The following is a 22,450-nucleotide window of genomic DNA, read 5'->3' on the forward strand; positions in this document are numbered from 1 at the left end:
GTCAACCTCTGTTCTTCCCCTCCTTGGGAAATCATACCTAGTTCTTTCCTGTGACCAGTGCCCACCCTAAAGCTAATGAGAGGATTACAAGCCTAACTACACTCAATAAATACAAAAGAAACTCATTAGAGATTTCAAACATTTTAGGAGTTACATGCCAGGAAATGGATAAAGCCCAAACACACATTTCACAATACCACACCATTAAATAAAACTTCACACCCACAAAGAATGCTGTAATCAAAAAAGCTGTTGCCAGCCTGGCATGGTGGTACAACCCTTTTACCCCAGCACTAGGGAAGTTGGAGTCAAAATATCCTAAATTAGGAGCAAGGGCTACTCTGGAGGAGAGGGCACTCAGGCGATATTGGCAAGATGTGGGAAAACTGAAGAGGCATACAGGCTAACGGAAATGTAAAATAGCAAAGCTTCTTTGGGAAAGGTTGCAGGTTCTTAACTGATTAAATATTTAGATGGTACAATACTCAACAATTCTACTACATGGCATATACACAAAAGAACTGAAAGCAAATGCTTACACCAAAATCAGGGGCTAGAGATGTAGCACAGTTGTAGAGAACCTGTCTAGCCTCCATTTAATATTAAAAAAAAAAAAGTCTCTTCAGCAGAGTATAGTGGTGCATGCCTTTCCTTTAATCCCAAAGGAAGCAGGTGGATCTCTGAGATCAAGTCCAGCCTGAACTACACAGTCAAACCAATCAGGACTACATAGTGAGACCCTGTCTCAACAAACAAAAGGGGTAAAGTGTCAGGAGGTGGCCTGGGGAACCTCCTGTGGCCAAAGTGTTTACAGAGTTCAGATCCCCAGAACCCAACACAAATAAGTAAAAGAGTGGGAAATAGGCACAGCAGCTCACCTGTAATTTCAGTCTCAAAAACTGAAGACTGGAGACCGGGTCCCACATCAAGCTAGTTATGAGCTCTTGGTTTGACTAAGAGAATCTGCCTTAAATATTAAGGTAGAAGAGTGATCAGGAAGATTTCAGATATCAAGATACATATATGGCCACTAACATGCAATTATGCACATACACATAGCATACACAAAGAGAAAAATTACTCTGAAAAATATGGACACATATATTCAAAACAGAATTATTCGTAATAACTAAAAAGTCTAAATGACCGAAGTGCTGATTAGTTAATAGACAAAATGTAGTATGTTCACATAGGCTACTACTAATCCATTAAAAATTAATTACTACTGATAGATCCTACTGATGTAAGAGTGTACTGAACAGGACCTAGAAAACCATCCACTTTATGATTCCATTAAAATGTTCAAAACAGCTGGGCTGTGGTGGCGCACGCCTTTAATCCCAGCACTCTGGAGACAGAGGCAGGCAGGTCTCTGAGTTCAAGGCCAGCCTGGTCTACACAACGAGTTCCAAGACAACCAGGATTATACAGAGAAACTGTCTTGAAAAAAAAATAACAATAATAATAATAATTAATAAAATGTTCAAAACTGACAATTCCTAGAAGCAGAAAGACTAGTAACTGCCAGAGGCTCAGAGGAAGAAGAAATAAGGGCAGTTTCTTTTTAAGGTAGTGAAATATTCTAAATATTTTATATGCTAAATATTCTAAAATTGATTATAGTGATGACACATAGCCTTGGGAATAATAAAAACCGTATCACTCTTTTAAATAGATGAATTACATGGTATATTAGAACTACTACCTCAAATTGTTTAATAAAAACTCAATGGTGCTTACAATGAGAGGTCTAAATAAACAGAAAATGCTGGTCACTGAAAGTCTACATAATAAAGTAATTCATTCTAAACTCAACTACAGGCTTATTAAATTTCTATAAAGCTCCTGGTCAGTGACTGAAAGTCTACACTACAAAGCAATGTATTACAAGCTGAACTGAATTCCTGTCAAGCTTGTGGCAAGATATTTTTCACAGCTATTATTGAGATTCTAATATTTATATGAAAGCCAGGCGGTGGTGGCATGCGCCTTTAATCCCAGCACTTGGGAGGCAGGGGCAGGCAGCATCTCTGTAAGTTCAAGACCAGCCTGATCTACAGAGTGCATTTCAGGACGCTCCAAAGCTACACAGAGAAACCCTGTTTCGAAGAACCAAAAAATAAACGGATGGATAGGTGGGTGGATGGACAGATGAAGTTTATATGAAAAGTCAAAGGCCTCAAAAAAGCTGCAATAATCCTGAGCAGTGAGAAAGCGGAAGGAAGCACTCTGCCTTCTAAGACCACACAGCTATGGCCCAGCAAGTCAGGTCCTGAAAGTCATGCAAGACACAGAGATCAGCTAACAAATCAGAGTGCACAAAAGTAGGAAATACAACACGTTCAACTGATACTGAGAAAGGCAAAACCACTTCAACTGAGAAAGAAATGTCTTTTTTAACTAATAGGGCTGGAACTGGGCACCTAGAGGGCAAACAAAAGTGTCCTCTAAACCATACAACCACATCTCAAATTCAAAAGCAATCGTGAATTTAAATATGAATCACAGAACTACAGAATTCACAGAAGATGACAAAGAGGCAAAACTTGAAACTGAAGCAAGGGGCTCTTGAACTTGGTACCATGAATTAAAATAAATCAGGCCTTATCAAAATTGGAGACTGTGTTAAGATGAAGTCTCTAAGATTATTTTAAAAAGCGGTCTATGCTGCTCATAGACTCAAAGAAAATATTTTCAAAACACATCTAACAAAAGTCTGAAATGGACAGGTGGTGGCATAGCCTTTAATCCTAGCACTGGAGAGGCAAAGGCAAGAGGATCTCTGAGTTCAAGGTCAGCCTGCTCTATAGGGAGGGTACCCCAACACAGTCTGGGATACAAAGAGAAGCCCTGGCATGGTGGGAAAGGGGGAGAGAGGGAGAAAGGGCGATATTTCAAAACTCAATAGTAAATAAGCAAATTATTCTGACTAAACAAGATATTTCACCAAAAAAAAATTTTTTTAAAGTGTGAGCAGAATAAAAACATGGAAAGATGTCCAAAACTATCACAGGAAGTACACACAGCACACACTATCAGCCATCACAGGAAGTACACACAGCACACAACTCGACAATCTCACCCTTGGACATTTACTTCAGAAAAAAGGAAAGCTTTTATTTACACGAAATCCTCATATTTCCTATATAAATGTTCACTAAGCCTAGGTTTAAATGAAGAACTCAGACCATCCCTCAGGACTAGAGAGAGGGCTCAGCAGATAAGAACACTGGCTCTGTAAATTCGCATCTCCAGAATGCACAGAAAAACCACACATCCTGTAATCCCAGCCTAGCTCAGCAGGAGACCATCTCACCGAAACAGGACAAAGAATAACAAGAGTGTTAGTCCTCCCTCTGGCCTATGCACGTACATGCACGCACATACACACCGCACAACGAGCTCAACAGGTGAAAGGTTAAACAAATTATCTTACCACTACATAGCATTCTGGAAATGGCAAAACCACAGAGCTAGGGAACAGGCTGCCAGGAGTCAGGGACTATCACAGGGTGTGGCAAGAGGGGAGGACTCTGTGGTAACTCAAGTTTTCTATCTCCACTGCAGTGGCTATAAAATTTCTACATGAGGAAAAAATGGCGCAAAATTATACATACATGCATAATTAGTGTAGGTCTAAGAATTATAAAAACTACAAATTTAGCAGTCTTATTAACCATAAAGTACCATGTCAATTTTCTGGGTCTGGCGACTTATAAGATGTCTAGATGAAGAAAGCATAGCATTCTTCCCCGCCCTCCCTGACACGGACCACGTGGCAACCATGGCCGCTTCACCAAGGTCCAGCACGGTAACACTGCAGAGCACCCTTCTCCAGCACCTCTGTACTTTTGTCTTTAATGGTTCTCACCATGAACGCCCTTCCCTTTGGGAAGTTTTGTGTGGGCTTTGGTAAAGGATGGAAATGTGTAGAATGATGGCCTAACAGAATAATTCTTTGAAAAAAAATCCCACCACCATGGAACCAGAAATTCCATTGTGTCCCCCTAACTACACCAAGAACCGTGAAGTTAGAGATTTACTAGACACACCTGATCCCAAGGAAAAAATGCCGACAGTTCAGACCCAGAGCCTGAGGCCATGAAGGACAAGAGTTTAGTTAATAAATACAGAGAAACCAGAATGGTACGGCATAATGGGAAAAGAGAAAGACATCAAAACATTCCCTTTGGGAGCATTATAAGGAGAACAGGCACACAAAGTAAGACTAAGAAACAGTACTAAGTGTCTGCTCCCCAGAAGTCCTTTCCTCGAGGTCAGACATTCGAAAAGGGCCTCCATCCCTTCAGGGGCTTGAAGAAAGTTCAAGCTAGATAAAGCAGCCTACTTATCTTTAAGAAGAAGAATTTGTGGCCCAGGACCAATGCCTATTGTCAAGGTCAAGACTAGCTGCCTCAACCCCTGGTCTCAAGTCACACTCCAGTTCAGATGCCCCTTGTCTCCGTTTAATTCTACGTGCAACTATCTATCCAGTATAAAAAGTGTAGTCTCTTTTCAATTAAATGCTACTACTACTGGCAGACATCCCAATTCACCCTCAAATCATGTGTTGTGTGCCCACACCACCACTCCCCGCCAACTCCACACATCCTCTTTGGGACCTGAAGCCCCCCACAAAAGCAGCAAGTCTCCAAACATTTTTCTTTTTCTTTCTTTCCTTTTTTTTGAGACAGTATCCATGGATGACCTGAAAATTGCTGTTTAGACCAGGATGGTCCCGAACTCACAGTAATCTGCCTGCCCCTGTATCCTGAGAGCTGGAATTTAAGGTGTACACCAACAATTACACCCAGTTGCACAGCCTTCTATATTAATTTTGCCACTTCCTATAATTTTCCAAAATAAAATTATCTTAAAAATAACAGGAGCTGTAGGACTAGCATGCTTGGCAAATAAAAGAAAATTTTCACTTGCTTTTTTTAAGGGCCTGAGAGTTTGATCCTTGAGACACACGAGGTAGGAAGAGAGATCAGACTCCCACAAACTGTCCTTTGACCTCAACAGGTAAATAAACCAGGGCACATGGGTGTGCACTCAAGCACACACAATAAACAAGTGAATAAACAAATTACTAAAAGGGAAGCTAGGGGAACGGAGGGACCAGGGTTTGCAACACAATCATTAGAACTGGAGTTCAGATCCCAGCACCTATGAAACAGGCCTCAAATACCTATTAACTCCAGTACAAAGATGTGGCCTGCTCTTCCGCCTCTGCTCCCGCGCAAGCATATGCATCCATGTACTCATGTGCGCGTTTACTCACAAGACTACGACTACATGCACAAGTAAGCAGAGTCTTTTAGAGATGAGAGGGTAGAGCACAGTCAGCCAACAGCTTAGGCTTTGCTTTCCTCTATTTAAATTAATAAAAGTTGAAACCTAATCTCTAGCTGCCGTCTTGTAGATATGGACGAATGTCACCAAGCATGTGTTTTGTATTTTGTTGCATCGTACACTGCAACTAATAAGCCAAGGAATCGACATATATTAGGTGCGTGTACTGTTTCTAAAAACCACAAACTAAGAATGATAAATTATCAATATAGTTTAGTATTTGCTAATTTTACTACACTCTTTTGTTATGTATATGTAGGGAAGTCATAGGGATTATAAATTCAATTTGAGTAAAGTTTAAAACCATATATTTTATGATAAAGGGCCTTTAACTTAAGATGGCCAAAGCACTGATATTATATATTTGCTGTAAAGAGAATTATAAGAGTTTTATTTTTCTGATATTAAAAGTTACTTAATAAAGACTTGTTTCCATTAAAAAAAAAATAAATTAATAAAAGTTTAAGAAAGCCATTCCATCTATAAATCAAAGTATTAACTCAACAGTTTCTCTTGTTTTTTCTTTTTCTAACATGAATTTCAATTCTGTAAAATATATGTGTTTTTATACGATGATTTTTGAACTGGCTCAGTAGGTAAAGGCACACTCACTGTAAAGTTGACAACCTGAGCTCAATCCCTAGAAACCAGGCAAGAACTGATTTGCACAAAGCTGTCCTCTACCCTCACACACACCATGGTACCTCACACATACAACACATCATGTACACTTATACAATAATAATTTAATTTAAAAAATAAAGTAATGTCGGGCAGTGGTGGCACATGTCTTTAATCCCAGCACTCAGGTGGATCTCTGTGAGTTCAAGGCCATTCTGGTCAGGACAGCCAGGGCTACACAGAGAAAAACTAAAAACATAAAATTAATTAATACAAAACAATCTAAAAATTGTTTTGTTAAGTTCAATTAATGACTTGTATTTTGTCCTTTTTTTCCTTTGTATGTTGGAATTGTTTATAAGCAACATGGGGGCGGGGGGGCTGAACATTAAGAAAACCCTCCTGATACTTCTTCCTCTAACGGTACACCGATCACAGAATGTGAGAATAGTTCACCTAATAGCCAACTTGTGTTCTACCCAACTACATTCTTGAAGATTCCAAAAAAATTTTCTAAAATTAACTGAAAAAGATCCTGCAAGGCAAGATTTGGAATCAACACACCAGTCATTATTACAGTGATCCTCATAAAAAAGAACAAAAATGGATACGCTCAGAGATGTTTTAATAACTAGCTGTGTATTAGGAGTTGTGTCTACTAAATTCAGCATGTTAGCATGTATCTGTAACCCCAGCTGCTCAGAAGAGAGGGAGGACAGACAGTCAGGGCTGTCTGGGCCTAGAAGCTGGAGACTGCTTTATATAAGAGCCAACAAAAAGAAAAGGAGGGAGGGAGCGAGGGAGGGGAAGAAGGGGAGGGGAGGGAGAGGGGAGGGGAGGAGAAGGAGGGGAGGGGAGGGGAAAGAGAAAAGAGCACAGAGAGAGGGAAGGGAGGAATTTTTGCCTAAGTTAAAATTAACTTTAAGTGATCTTGTTTTAAAATTGTGTACAGTTTTTTAAAAATATTTTGAACATGTTTACAAGTTCAAAGGGGACTGGGAGATGGCTCTAAATACAGTCCTTGCCATGGCAGCATGAGGGCTTGAGTTTGGACCCTGAGCACCCAGGTGCAATGGTGCACACATGAGGAAAATATCCCCAGTGAGGGAAAGGCAGATTCCTAGAGGTCACTGTCAGTCAATCTAGCCAGATTCAATGAGCAACCTTGTCTCAAAAAGTAAGGGAGAGCATTCAAGAAAGGCACTACATGAAAATGCAGGCACACAAAATGTTAAAAGGAAATATTGAAAATTATAATGATTATAATTTGCTGAAAAGTTCAACAAATATACATGAATATGAAAAAGTAACTAATTCAATGGATACTAAAAAAGATCACTGCTTGTCATGCAAGTGCTTAAGTTTTTTTAATTTGATTACTTTAATCATATCAAGATAATACTCTTTCCCTTAGTCATGGTTAAAAGTAATTTCAATCAAATAAATTAATTAAAACTAAACCATACATAAAATAACAAAAGGCAAGCTCTGCTCTCTCTATGGGACCCTGCACAAGTGCCAATATTTCATCATCTACAAACCGAGGAAGTGACTCTTATTACACTTGCAGTTCCAAAATCGTGTGTTCTATACTCTACCCATGATCCTGAGGACTGCTTTGAAGGATCAGCCATGCATATGGTACTGACAAGTAGTTCATTACACTCTAAGTACCTTCCACAGACATACATTTGGATGGATGATTATTCTTCATAATTTCTCAACCATTTACTTCTTATAGAGGTTGTCATGTGCACTGTAGCATATTTAACATCTATCAACCAAAACGAGAAGACTTTCCCAGCAAGACAACAAAAAACTGCAGACATTGTCAAAATCATCTCTGGCTTGAGAACTAATATACAAAATGTAAATGTTCCTAGGTCTTTTGAAAAGGGGAAAGATGGTGACTCTTTTGTGACATAGTTGGAAAGACATAAGAAAGGCTAGGAACATCTTCTAGCAAAATTCAAATACCTAGTTGTAACTACTAGTTTTGTATGAAGCTCAATTAAAAACATAACCCACAAGTGGTGGCACACACCTTTAGTTCCAGCACTGGAAGGCAGAGGCAGGCGGATCTCTGAGCTGGAGGCCAGTCTGATCTACACAGGAAGTCCTAGGACAGCCAGGGCTCCACAGAGCAAATACTCCTGTATGGCTGCTGTGGAGATGAGGATGACAGCATTATCAGGCTGTGGGAGAGACTGGGGAGATGTTCCACAGTCAAAAGCAGTTACTGCTCTACCACAGGACCCAGGCTCAATTCACAGCATCCACATGACAGCTCACAACTGGTGTAACTCCAGTTCCAGAGGATCTGAAACCCCTGTCTCTGGCCTCTGGGGACACTGCACACATGTGGTGCACAGATATGCTTTCAGGCAAAACATCCAAACACATTAAAATTTAATTTTTTAAATTAAAAATCATTTATCCTTAAAAGCTGTGGGAGACATTCATAAATATTTCTATCTGTGCCTTGTTAAGCATCCTCAATAAAAAAAAAAAGTCCAAAGGCTTTGTTTTCATTTTTATTTTGAGACAGTCTGGCTATGTAGCCCAGATTCACCTGGAAGTGGTAATCCTCCTGCTTCAAGCCTTTGAGTTCTACCATCACAGGCCTGTGCCACGCCAGAGCAGGTTTTAACGGAAACGACTGTTTTAACACAATTTCTCTTCTCCCTGGCATTCTGAAAAGGCTAAGCATTTAGGTTACTTGTAACCACTGAGAATGTGCACATGAAAAACACTTCCACGCAGTTAAATGCCACAAGCATCTATATTGATCCATTTAATCAAATACAAATGCAGCATAAATCCCATAAAAGGAATTACACTAAGGAATATTCTCAAGGCCTTTAAGTTTTTAAAGAAAGGTCAAAGAAACCCCATGCAAATAAATTACATTTAAGATTATACAATTCAACAATAAATTAAACATTGCCACACTCATTTTCTCAGTTTTTTAATGCTACTATAAAACCAACTTGGCCACATTTCCCTCCAAACAGATAAATAGCCAGTTTCATCAGTCTATTCTTGGATAGGTCACCAGACTGGGAATAAGAGACCCAGAGTCTATTCCCAGCTGCAAAGCACACTGGGAATCTCAACAAAGTACTCCCTCAGGTTGAGATTCTACACTCATACCGTGCTGATAATACTATGCAGAAATGGCAGAAAAAAAACCAGGGTTGCCTTAGACACCCAAAAGACAATTGCAAACATATTTTTAGATGTATTAGCTCTAAAATTCTGTTTAACTTATTTACCGTAACAATCAACACATTTGAAATTTCAAGAACGTGTACTTTTATCATTGCTCTCCACAAAATTAGTTAAGTCTTTTTCAAAGTTCTATATGAGAAACTGAACAAGTCATAATTATATAAAATAAAGACAAACACAAGTCAAGGCTTTCAGTTTGTATTTTCTAACTTTAGTCTACTATACAAGCAGCCGTTCTCTGTCACTGTAAAAAGTACTTCGCAGTCTGGAGAGCAAAAGTTTGCCCCACAGCCTGCCTAATCCTCAGAAAGGTCTTAGCGTTCTCACCACTAACCGTGCAGGTTTAACTAGCACAGCCAACATAAGGACTGCGGCACACATATTCCGCCCGACTCCAAGTTTTAAACAAAGTTGTCTTGCAGACCAAGTTCCAGCCTGACCTCACAAACCATATAGCTGTAAGCACAGTGCAGCCAGCAGGAGAAGCAGCAGCCTCTGGCCCCGACAGCCCCACTGCAACACAGACGACAACGCACACAGGCAGATCGGCCCCGCCGCCCGCCGAGCCGATCCGGAAGCAGCACGGAGAGGGCTCGGGCGCACGCGCTCCGCACAAAGGCTCCTCCTCCCAGATCCCTTGGCTTCTTTGACCGCCGCCAAGGGGCCTGGGCCGCTAGCGCGTGGATCCCACAGCCCGGGGACTAGCCTCGGCTCCATTCTGCCAGGCTTTCCAGATCTGTACAGAGCTCCAAAATCCTAGAGGACTTGAGGACTCCCTATTCCCGGGTGTCTAAAATGAAAAGTGAGGCTCCCGGAGTCTTGGAACCTACAACCCTACAAACTGCAGTCCGCCGTCAAAAGTTACCAGACACATGGTAGAACACAGACAGCCTTCAATAGGGAACCCTTCAATAACTTTAGTCCTTCCTCTTACCCGTTCTTCTCTATCCCTTAATTTACTCACTTTAGTCTTCCCTCACTCTAGTTTTACATAAGAGCTGTATTTTTCCTTAAAGAATTTTTCTCTAACCCATCTTTCCACTTATTCTTGAGTTTACCTAACAAGTTAAATCTCTTCCAGGACACTTCCACTTTGCTATTCAAAATCTCACTTAATTTCTCTGTGAGTTCGAGACCAGCCTGGTCTACAAGAGCTAGTTCCAGGACAGGCTCCAAAGCCACAGAAAAATCCTGTCTCGAAAAACCAAAAAAAAAAAAAAAAAAACTCACTTAATTTTAACTTTTATAATTTGTACCAGCTCCTACCAAATAACTCCTAAAATAGGCTCCTGCTCAGTCACTCATTTTTCTGGTCTGGTCCCTCATTCTCTCAAAGCTAATCATTCCAAGCCTAACACATTTGTATTCCAGAAAAGTCACTTTAAAAAATCCTTTTCCAGTACATTTGGCAATACTAGGGATAGAATCAAACCTACGGCAGGAATTCTAGACAAGCACTCCACCACTGAGCTATGTCTCCAACCACTATATCTCCAACCCAGCCTTCAACAACCTAACATCAATCTTTAAAATCTTGAAAAACATTCTCTAAAAAGTCATTTGAACCACTCATCCCCCAGAGCCACATAAAGGTGGAGAGAGGTGGCTTCACAAGGCTACACTCTGATCTCCATATGCAACACACACATACACTAATAAGTCCTTCTTTAAAATCATCAAATTCTTGACAGTACAAAGGAAAGGGTGACAGAGTGGTATGTGGCAGAAATGAGTGCGACTACAGAACTGGACAGGCTAAGTTTGGGAGCAGAGATGCAAGCAAAGCAGAAGTTGAGTCTGGGTCTTAAAAGTCATTAATGACGGCGAGTATATGGAAGAAAATAAAGGGGTTCTTTTTAGGTGGCAAAGTTTCCATTTAAACTATATTTTGTCTTTGAGATTAGCAAGTCAATGCCTTTAGCTCTTCAATAGATAAGACTAGAATATACATGTACAAAATTGTAAAAAAATAAAACTAGAAATAACCCAAGAAAACATATTTAGAATTGTGTGGGGGAGACGTCTATACATTGGTAACTAATGGGAGGAAAAGCTAACTCCTAAAACTAAGACAGCATATGAACATATGAAGTAAGTGAGGTATGAATGCATAGTCTCAGCTGCTGGGTAGAGAAGGGTTCTAACAGAAGGGTAGCAGTTTGGGGCCAGTCTAAGGAAACATAAGAGTGGCTCTTATCCGGAAAACAAAGAAAAAAGACTGAAAATGAGAGAAAAGGCATATCTCACTAAGGGAACCTTTTAGGTTCTTCAACGAGATGTCCCTTCTGTCTACCCTGCTTCTCTCCATTTGTCCTGAATCTCGCTATAGACAGCAGTGTTCTCCAGGAAGCATGTCTTCTCCACATTTGCTCTCCTGCAAGCTACTCTTCTTTCCCCTCCTCACTTTAAGCATCTGACATCCTCATTCATTTCCAGTCAATTACCGCACTGGTAATACTCTGGCAGGGATGTGGCTCAGTTGCTAGGGTGCATCCCTAGCATGCACCTAACTCTGGTTTGAACCAAGCAGCACTTAAAACCAGATACGGAGGACTCGGGGAGGCTGAGGCTGGCGGATCTCTGTGAGTTCAAGGCCAGCCCAGGACAGGTTCCAAAGCAACAGAGAAACCCTGTCTAGAAAAACCAAACCAAACCAAACCAAACCAAACAAACAAAAAACCACAACACCAGATATGGTACATATCTGTACTATAATCCTAGCACTTGTGAGGGAGAGGCAGGAGAATCAGAAGTTCAAGATCATCCTCAAACAGACAGCAAGTTCAATCCCAGCTTGGACTACTACTGGCAATTTCTCAAAGAAGGAAAGAAAGGGGAAAGCGAGGGTGTCCATGCTCTATAGTCAACAAATACAAGCCTTTCACCTCATCTTTGATATACTTTTACCTCATTTTATTTTTCTTTCTAATTCACATATTTTTCAATTAAGTTTATCTGTATATTACATAGAAAAGGCTATGATTCTACAAGTGTTATTTTATACAGAAAGTCAAAGAATTGGTGACTATTAACAAATCGTCTATTTCTCTCAATCCCGTACCTCAAAAACAATCTGATATTTTCTTTCTTTCCTTTTTTTTTTTGGCCTCCTGACCAGACTTCTGTGACCACTTCCTCTTCTCTCAAACTTGCCCTTTCATACATAACCAGCTTCTCTAAAGTTCATTCTCCTACTCCTCCGGTGTGAGAAACTGTCTGAGTTCGGGGCCAGCCTGGTCTACAAAGCAAATTCCGTGACAGCCAGAACTGTACACAAAGAAACCCTGTCTTGGGGAAAAACAAAAAAGAATAAGCAGAAACACATTAACTCTTCTACAATTTATTCTAAATGTAAGTATCTATCCCATCAATTAATCTAAATTACTTCCATACTGAAATGCTTAATCCTATTCAAACACTCCAGTCCTTCCATGAAAGTCTTAGATCCCACCTTTGGTACCTATAATCCTCTTTACAGCTTCTAAAAAGCAGTCTCTTCATCCATCTGTTACTTCCTGCCGCCAATTTCAGAATAAGGTACTCATCCTTCTTCAAGCAAACGCAATTCCTGCATCCACTGCTTCCATACTCTCCCAGCTCACTGAGTACACCTCCATGCATTCTGAGTGGCTTTCTTGAAGACCACAGAGAAAAACCAAATTTCTATGCACCCAGACCTGGCCACACTCAAGTCGTCATCTCTTTGGCAAAGACACTTACAAACCTGTCTTGGTTTGCACATGCATATGACTTTTACATGGCATTCTTACACTAGAATCATGGCCTTGGCTTGTGTTAAGACCACTCCTCTTAACCCAAATTGTGGGTATTTTCTCTAGTTCTATTCTGGAACTTTCTAGTGTTCTCCCTCTTAATACTGTCTAAACCCTTTCCCTCTTCATATAGAGGTCTTCCTCAGCTCCTCCAAAATACCCTTTCAGTCACCACCCACTGCTACAATCTAGTATTCCTAAGAAATCTGAATATTTATTGATTTCTCTTTTTTTTATCTTACTTATAAAACAGGTGTAGTGGCACACATCTTTAATGGCACAACTCGAGAGGCAAGAGGCAGGTGGGAAATCTCTGTGAGTTCAAAGCCAGTCTGGTCTACAGAGTAAGTTCCAGGTCAGCCAGGACTATGTAGAGAGAGCCTGCCTTAAAAAAAAGAAAAGGAAAGGGAAAAAAAAAAGACAAAAAAAAAAGTTTTTATTTATTTCTGTGTATGGATGTTTTGTCTTCATGTATATCTACACACCACATTCATGCAGTAATTATGGAGAAAAAGGGTGACTTATCCCCTAGGATTAGAGTAACCGATGGTTGTGAACCACCATGTGGTGGCTTGAAATCGAATCTGGTTCCCGTGAAGAGCAGCCAAGACTCTCACTCTCAAGCACTTAGCCATCTCTCCAGCCCCATATACTGAGTTGTTCCACTATTGCTTTAATTAACCCAATCCGTCTGCTATTGTTTCAATTAATACTTAAAATTATCAGCCCACTACCAAGTATAGTAGTAGTGTCAATTACCAACCCCACACACGTATTCTTAAGTCTCTTTTGGACCTCTTGGCTCTACATCCAAGACTTTTAACTCTTGCTAGAGGATAACCTATCCTCTATATTTCTATTTAGTTTGCTTTTGTTTTGTTAAGACCAAATCTCCTTTTGTAGCTCAAGGCGTCCCTGATTTTACCTGCAGGTGTGATCCAGACACCTGGCCCAATGTCTTAACACACTGAAACAGTTCTAGGTAACCAAATTATCTCTGTTAACAGTATCACAGTCCTCAATCACCTTTATTCCACTACCACTACTGCCAACTTACATCCTCAGTACTTCATACTTTGTACAGCCTTATAAATGACTTCCAGTTATGTCTCCACAAAGAAAAGGTCTTAAGACTTCATTCTTTTTTTTTTTTAAAATTTATTTATTTATTATGTATACAATATTCTGTCTGTGTGTATGTCTGCAGGCCAGAAGAGGGCGCCAGACCTCTTTACAGATGGTTGTGAGCCACCATGTGGTTGCTGGGAATTGAACTCAGGACCTTTGGAAGAGCAGGTAATGCTCTTAACCACTGAGCCATCTCTCCAGCCCTTAAGACTTCATTCTTAAACCCTCTTCTTACTTCCCTGCTCAACACTTATCAGAACAAAACTTCATCAGTGGTTCCCCACTATATCTTAAGTCAAGTTAAAGCTCCTACAAGTTCCCCAATTACAGGCTATTCAACTGTCCAACAACTGTAGAATGGGTAAATACACTGTGGAATAGTAATATAGGAGACACCTAAGAAGGAATGAAAAATAAACTACCGTTATATGCAACAGAAATGAATCTAACAGCCATAATTTTAAGCAAAAGAAAAGACACAGAGGTATGATTGCATTTATATGAAATTCAAAGCCACACAGAACTACTCTGTTATGACAGAGATTAGAATAATGACTGTGGTTTGGAGGATACATCTTCCTACTTGGAGGTGACACACAGGGAATTAATGCGGATGTAAGAAACGTTAGAAACCTTCCATATATTAAGTTAGGAGGTAGCCAGAAAAATGGGTATGTAAATAAATAAAAATAAGTTTTAAAGCATATTACTCGGTGCCTTTAAGATTAGAGTACCTTACTGGACATACTTCAATAAATAAAATAGTTTAAACCATTTTGGTCTGGATTTCAAGCTCTCCCTCTACTGTTTTCTAGCTTTATTTCCTTTCATTCCTCAACACAAACCTTAATTACAGCTGAGTTAAACCACCAAACCTTAAAGATACCCAGAACTGTCATACCACCACCCTCATCACCCTGCCTATGCAGTCCTACCTACCCTTCATGTTCTAAGCTGAACACCAATTCTTCCACAAAGCCTGATCAAGACTGCCACATACATAATCTGTTCATAGACGAATGCATATACTTTATCCCTAAATTCCTCAAAAAAAACGGATAGTGCATTCATAAACATAGATGCATCCTTTCATTGTCTACCACAAAACCTTGTACAGTGTAAGTGCACAAGGATTCTTAAGTAAATTCTGCTAGTTCATCAAAAACACCCTGTAATCTACCCCTCCTTCTCATATCCTACTCATTGCTATTTCTATTCACAATCCATCCCAGTTTGCAAGTTTAAAACCATACAAAAATGGTTAAACCCTTACTACATGAAAAAAAAAATGTTGTAATGCATTCACTATACTACCCAAAAATACAATCCAATTTCAGCTGCTGCCATTTGAATGTTTCTAGTCACCAAGTCTCTCCGCCACAATAACCCCATCCCATCCCCTCATCTCTAATCCTACTCTTACCTAACTCCAGCCCTTTGGAGCTTCATCACAAGCCTCCTAACTGGTCTTCTCATCTGCCTTACTGGACTACCACACTGCCCCAGTGCTGTAGGGCATATCTATGTCAGATTGAACAAAGAAGCCGAGGGACAGAACTTCAGCATGCGCAAAGCCCCAGTTTCAATCCTTAGCACTAAAGGGGAAAAAAGATGAAAGTCTAATGTATATAGTTCTTGACTTAAATTCTCTTCTCAAAATTCCACAGCTATACATTACTGATGTATGTTAACATATTGTAATCATCAAAGCCCCACAACAACCTTGGTCAGAAAGGTACAATGGTTATCAATTTCCTGATAATAAAGAACAGAGGAAATAATTCTCTACAACAGTGGTTCTCAACCTTCCTAACGCTGTGACCCTTTAATACAGTTCCTCATGTTATGGTGGAAGCAAAAACTTATTCCATTGCTACTTCATAACTGTGATTTGCAACTATTAGTTATGAATTGTAATGTAAATATCTAATATGCTACCCAAGGAGTCATGATCCCACAGGTTGAGAACCACTGCTCTACAATTATAAAATGTGTAAAGACAAAAACCAAGACAACAACCCAGGTTCTATTTGCTTATAAAGCACAACACTAAGACACCAATACAAACTACTTACTTAGCTTTCAGGTCACTCATACTCTACCTAACGCAAGCTAACTCTTCCTACTTTAAAATATAATACACCCAACTCCTGAATTGACCCCTCTGCTCTTAAAAGTACAGGTTGTGATTCTTTAGAAACTCATGAAACCCATTTCATGAATGATAATTAAGTTCTTACCCCAAATCCCTTAAGCTAGCTTTGCTTTCTTTGGTGGGGGGGAATGGGAAGTATTTTTCCTTTTAGATAATATCTGGACTGTGCATACTGGCACATGCCTTTCATCACAGCACTCAAGAAGCCAGAGGTAGGTGGATCTCTGCATTCAAGGCCTGATCTACATAGTGAGCCAGGCCTACACATAATGAGACTCTGTTTTTTAAAAAAGGGGGGGGGGGTGCTAGAGGAATGGCTCAGCAGTTACAGAGTACTGGCCACTCTTCCAGATGACCTTGGTGTCATCTCCAGCACCCACATGGCAGCTCCCAACTGTCTGTAACTCCAGCCCCAAGGGATCCAATGCCTGCATCCATGTACATATAAAATACAATAACTCTTTTAAAAGAAGAATACATACTATTCAAGAGAATCCAACTTGGTAAAGAAGGTTCTGGGGCTGGAGAGATGGCTCAGTGGTTAAGAGCACTGACTGCTCTTCCAGAGGTCCTGAGTTCAATTCCCAGCAACCACATGGTGGCTCACAGCCATCTATTATGAGACCTGGTGCCCCCTTCTGGCATGCGGGCACACATGGAAGGAATGCTGTACACATAATAAATAAATAAATAAATCTTAAAAAAAAAAGAATGTTCTGGCTGTGAATTTTGTTTTACATATACACATATTCATACACGTATGTATTAACTGATATGTGCCTTGTATTTCTTACTGTGGGTTATCATTTAAATATTATACCATTCCTCATTCATAGACCTTAGATGTCTCATCTCTAACCTCTCAGGCTAAAATGGTTTTTTAATTATTTTATGTATTTATATCTTTTTTCTTTTTCTCCCCCCCCCCCGAGACAGGCTCTCACGCAGCCCAGACTGACTTTGAACTCCCTATGTTGGTCAAACTGGCCTGGAAAGCTGGATAATGCCCCTGCCGCTGCCTGCAGGTGCTGGAATTAGAGACCTGCACAGCAGTACCCCAGGCTTTAAAATACACATCTGTGGCACTGCAATGCTGTCCCGGGTTTGTCAAGGCAAGTACATTCTTACAACTTCAGCAGCAGTGGGTAATTTCTTATGCTGCACTTGGCTGTTTATGGCTGTTTGTGAGCACCATGTATGTGTGCACAAGTCTAGCTCCCCCAGAATATAACTCCCAAAGGACTCATTCTCGATGGCATCTTATAATGCTTTTGTATAGAATGTACCTGATCTATTAAATAAAAACCATCTATAAACTACATGAATAATCTCTGATATAGTCCAAACTTTCTGTTAACTCTCAGGCTTCAAGCAGTCTTACCATCTCTCTCCTCAAGCAACCCTCTTTACCTGCCTCCCATCTTCCCCCTTCTCACTAGACATGACTTAGAATCATTTCCTTCTTGCAGAACCACTTTCCCCCCAATCTGATTCTCTTCTGCATTAATTCTAGTTCTCCAACATCTAAACCAAATGATCTCTCTTTTGGAGGCAGGGGTGGGAAGTTGGTAGGTACAGCATCTCAAATCTGTCATTCTAACTGGCCTGAAGCTTGCTATATAGACAAGGCTGCCCCTCAACCTACAGCAATCCTCCTGCTTCTGTGGTGCTAGGATTACAGGCATGAGCCACCAGCCATACTGAACAATTTTATAGTTAACATATTTTCCAACTACATCTCCTCAAATTATGTTCACTCCTTCCTTTTGCAGCCATTTTTATCAACCCCCTTAATTCTTGTTTGTATAAAAAGGCAAATTATACATAAATAAAACAAAAACTGGAAACAGAACTCAGCTCTCCTGAACTAGTTTCCCCTTCACTCATTTACTCAGCAGGCAAGTGTGTATCCACTGCACACACGCCCTCAGTCCTAGCTGTCCCATCTGCAATTCACACAGCAGCTCTGAGAAGTGTGCAGGAAAATGCCAGACTTTTGTTCTTCATTCACTAACCAAAGAATCTGCAAGATAGACTCAGAGAATAAACTAAAAGATGTACTAGATAAAGACTGAAAAGACCCCACACTTGTTGCAGGGAGCTCAAAAAAATCTATCCAACATAAGATAATTCAGAAAGAAACAGACCAGTAGGAACAGCTAAGAGGAAACAGGCAGAAGGCATTCAAATAGATCCAGATGGTAGGCTCACTCTAAGGCTGTCCAAGAAACCTGGAGCCCTTTGGTCCCATTCTGAAACTCCTTAGGGCAACAGTTTTTTTTTGTTGTTGTTTTTGTTTGTTGTTTGTTTTTGTTTTTTCAAGACAGGGTTTCTCTGTGGTTTTGGAGCCTGTCCTGGAACTAGCTCTTGTAGACCAGGCTGGTCTTGAACTCACAGAGATCCGCCTGCCTCTGCCTCCCGAGTGCTGGGATTACAGGTGTATGTCACCACCGCCCGGCAGGGCAACAGTTCTAAACCTTCCTACGACTCTTTAATACAGCTCCTCATGTTCTGGTGACCCCCAACCATAAAATCATTTCATTGCTACTTCATAACTTTAATTTTGCTACTGTTACAAATCAGAATGTAAATACTTTTAGAGATAGAGAGTTCTGAAGGGGTTACAACCCATAGGTTAAGAACCACTGCCATAGGGAGTCACACAAACATCTAAACTTCTTCTATCCTTTCCCAATACTATTAACAAATACGCCAATGATACGTCAGTCTTCAAAACTCCATTGTCCCCATTGTCCAGCCAGGCATGGTGGCACACACCTTTAATCCCAGTACTTGGGGGAGGCAGAAGCAGGAGGATCTTTGTGAGTTCAAGGCCAGCCTGGTCTACAAGGAGTTCCAAAACAGTTAGGGCTACACAGTGAGACCCTGACTCAAAAAGTGCACACATGCACATGCACACACAAGCTATCTCTTACTTTTTTTATTCAATCCACCCATCCAACCATCTGATTTTGCTCAACTAACATTTAGAAGTGCCTAACTATAAAGTGGTCACCATCTGCAAAATATTCCAAACTTCCTCTTTGAGAGTATTTTTTTTAAAGAATATATATTTATTTATTCATTATGGATATAATATTCTGTCTGTGTGCATGTCTGCAGACCAGAAGAGGGCACCAGACCTCATTATAGATGGTTGTGAGCTACCATGTGGTTGCTGAGAATTGAACTCAGGACCTTTGGAAGAGCAGGCAATGTTCTTAAACCACTGAGCCATCTCTCCAGCCCCTGAGAGTATTTTCTAAAGCCAGTTAAGTCAACCAAGAAACTCATTTTTGTGCCGTTGACTAACTGAACTGTAAGCAAAACCACTCTCTATTTTCTCTATTTTACTGACTGGTCTTTATCACTTCTAAAAATCAAAACTTTGAGTAAAAACAGACTTGTCAGGCGTCAGAAAGATGACCCATCAAGTAATAACAATTGCCACCAAGCCTGATAACCTCAGTTTGATCTCTGGGATCCACATGGTGGAAGAAAAAAAGACTCTTCACAATTTACCTTCTGACCTACACACACACACACACACACAAACACACACACGATAGATAGACAGACAGATAGTTTTGGTTTTTTTTTTTTTCTTTTTGAGACAGGGGGGTCTTTGTAGCAGCTTTGGAGCCTGTCCTGGAACTAGCTTTTTTTTTTTTTTTTTCCCGAGACAGGGTTTCTGTAGCTTTAGAGCCTATCTTGGAACTAGCTCTTGTAGACCAGGCTGGTCTTGAACTCACAGAGATCCGCCTGCCTCTGCCTCCTGAGTGCTGGGATTAAAGGCGTGTGCCACCACTGCCTGACAGATAGTTTTTGAGAAGAATTGTCAACAATGAAGGTACTCAAAATACTTTGTACTAATTTTAAATGTACCGCCCTGAAAGAATTATGTACTCATAAGGACCACATCTCAAATATAACTTAGAAAAAAAACTTCCCCAAAAAGCATACAATAGACGTTCAGTAATAGTTGAATAAAGTAATGCTGGAGGTTGAAAGGTAATTCAGAAAAGGCATTCTACCAAAGGTCTGAACACTACCTGAAGATATTTAAAAGACCAACTTCAGGCTACTGAGACACTCAGCAGGTAAAGGCACCTGCTGCCAAGCCTGTCAACCTGAGTCCAATCCCCAGAACCATTGGAGAGAACTGTTGTCCTGTGACCTCCACATGCACTGTGACGTATATGCTCACATGCATATACACATGAAAATAACAATATTTTTATTGTTTCAGATTCCTGAAATCTTTGTTAGTGAATTGTTTCACACTTGTTATTCTCACCTAACAGAGGGGAGAAAAGATCATCTAATTTTTTTTTTAATTTTTCTAATCAGATTGTTTGAGACTTGGGGAAATGAGGGACACAGTCTCACACTGTAGTTATGGCTGACCCAGAACTCAAAATCTTCCTGCCTCACCATATACGTCTTGGAGTACCCAAATTACAGACTTGGGTCATAATGCCTGGTTAAATAAGATCTTTTTTTTTTTTTAGTATGTGTGCATGTGTATATGGGTGTATACACATCTGTACGTGAACACGTATGTGCTGGAAGGCCATAGGTAACCTGCTCTCTCTGCCTCTCTCGATAAATCTGGAACAACTTAGCTATTTCTGTCTCTGCCCACCCTCAAACCCAACCCTCTAACCTACACACAGTGCTGGGGTTACAGGCATAGGTGCAACCACTCTAGCTTTTTCTACGGGTCCTGGGGATTTAAACTCAAGTCCTCAAACCTTGCACAGCAAGAGTTCTTGCCCTCTGAGATAGCTCCCTAGTTCTTAAAACAAGATTCTTAAAACAGAGAGAGCTAAGAAAATAGACCAAATTAAACCACCTTCAGATTAGAAGAAGCCCTTTGATCTCAACCCTTCAAAGTTTATGCAGAATTAGAGCTTCAATCTAATCCATTCCATCTTCTACCACGAATGTAAACACCGCTTTGGTCCTCCGTGCTCTCAAACTCACATACCCACAAACATACACTGGTGTTGGTTTGCTCACTGAGACAAGGTATTGCTATGTAGACCTGGTTGGCCTGGAGCTCCCTATATGGACCATGATGATCATTATTACTAACTCAACACTACCTTCTAGCAATCATTCAACAGGTATTTACTAAAAATCAAACTGTTAGGCCCCTCCTCCTTGCGGCGCTCTAGGGACCATGGCCGATCCTTGCGTGAGACAGATCAAGATCAAGACAGGCGTGGTGAAGCGATTGGTCAAAGAAAAAGTGATGTATGAGAAAGAAGCAAAGCAGCAAGAAGAAAAGATTGAAAAAATGAAGGCTGAAGATGGTGAGAACTACGCCATTAAGAAGCAGGCAGAAATCCTTCAAGAGTCCCGGATGATGATCCCAGACTGCCAGCACCGGTTAGAGGCTACATATACCGATCTTCAGCAGATACTAGAAAGTGAAAAAGATTTGGAAGAAGCTGAGGAGTATAAAGAAGCACGTGTAGTTCTGGATTCAGTGAAGTTAGAAGCCTGAAATTTTTCTGTACAGGGTGTTTTTTTGCATTAAATCCTGGGGTCCATTCTACAGTTTGTTGTCTTGCCACTGCTGTGTTTAGTAATATGAAAATGTGGTTCTTTCTATGCAGTTGCATACATTTTTTTGCATAACTTAATGTGTCAAATGAGTTCACCTAATAAAATTGTTTAAAAAAAATCAAATTGTTAGCTGGCAATGATGGCGCATGCCTTTAATACCAGCACTCAGGAGGCAGAGGCAGACAGATCTCGGAGTTCCAAGGCCACAAGGCTAGCCTGGTCTACAGAGTGAATTCCAGGACAGCCAAGGCTACACAGAGAAACCCTGCCTCAAAAAACAAAACAAAAACAAAAAAAAAAAACTGTTCAGTTTCCCCAAATATTATTTGAATAAAATCTCAGTTCTAAAACAGGTTACAATCTAGTTAGCATTTCAAAGAGAAGGGAAATATATAAATGAATATGCAAAGACAATAAAGCTAGCTCAGTGGTAGAGTCCTTGCCTAACATGCACAAGACCCTAGATGTAATCTGCAATACCAGAAAAATTTTAAAGAGAACAATACACATAAGAAATTTGAATATTCAGCCGGGCGGTGGTGGCGCACGCCTTTAATCCCAGCACTTGGGAGGCAGAGGCAGGTGAATCTCTGTGAGTTCGAGACCAGCCTGG

General features: G+C 40.4%; 2 protein-coding genes across 4 annotated transcripts in view; one reads left to right on the forward strand and one right to left on the reverse strand.

Annotated features, from left to right (window-relative positions):
* Znf148 (zinc finger protein 148) overlaps nt 1–22,450 on the reverse strand; it is a 121,600-nt gene that overhangs the window by 93,359 nt on the left and 5,791 nt on the right. The window lies entirely within an intron of this gene.
* LOC130870988 (tubulin-specific chaperone A-like) lies at nt 21,425–21,870 on the forward strand. The gene has a single exon (XM_057764007.1). It carries the CDS (start codon nt 21,449–21,451, stop codon nt 21,773–21,775), a length of 327 nt encoding a protein of 108 aa, XP_057619990.1. The 5' UTR covers nt 21,425–21,448; the 3' UTR covers nt 21,776–21,870.

This window comes from Chionomys nivalis, chromosome 3 (genome assembly GCF_950005125.1).
Source record: "Chionomys nivalis chromosome 3, mChiNiv1.1, whole genome shotgun sequence".
Lineage (NCBI taxonomy): Eukaryota > Metazoa > Chordata > Mammalia > Rodentia > Cricetidae > Chionomys > Chionomys nivalis.

Excerpts from the sequence above, each read along its gene's own strand:
- LOC130870988 (XM_057764007.1), top strand. The coding sequence starts at position 21,449 with ATGGCCGATCCTTGCGTGAGACAGATCAAGATCAAGACAGGCGTGGTG.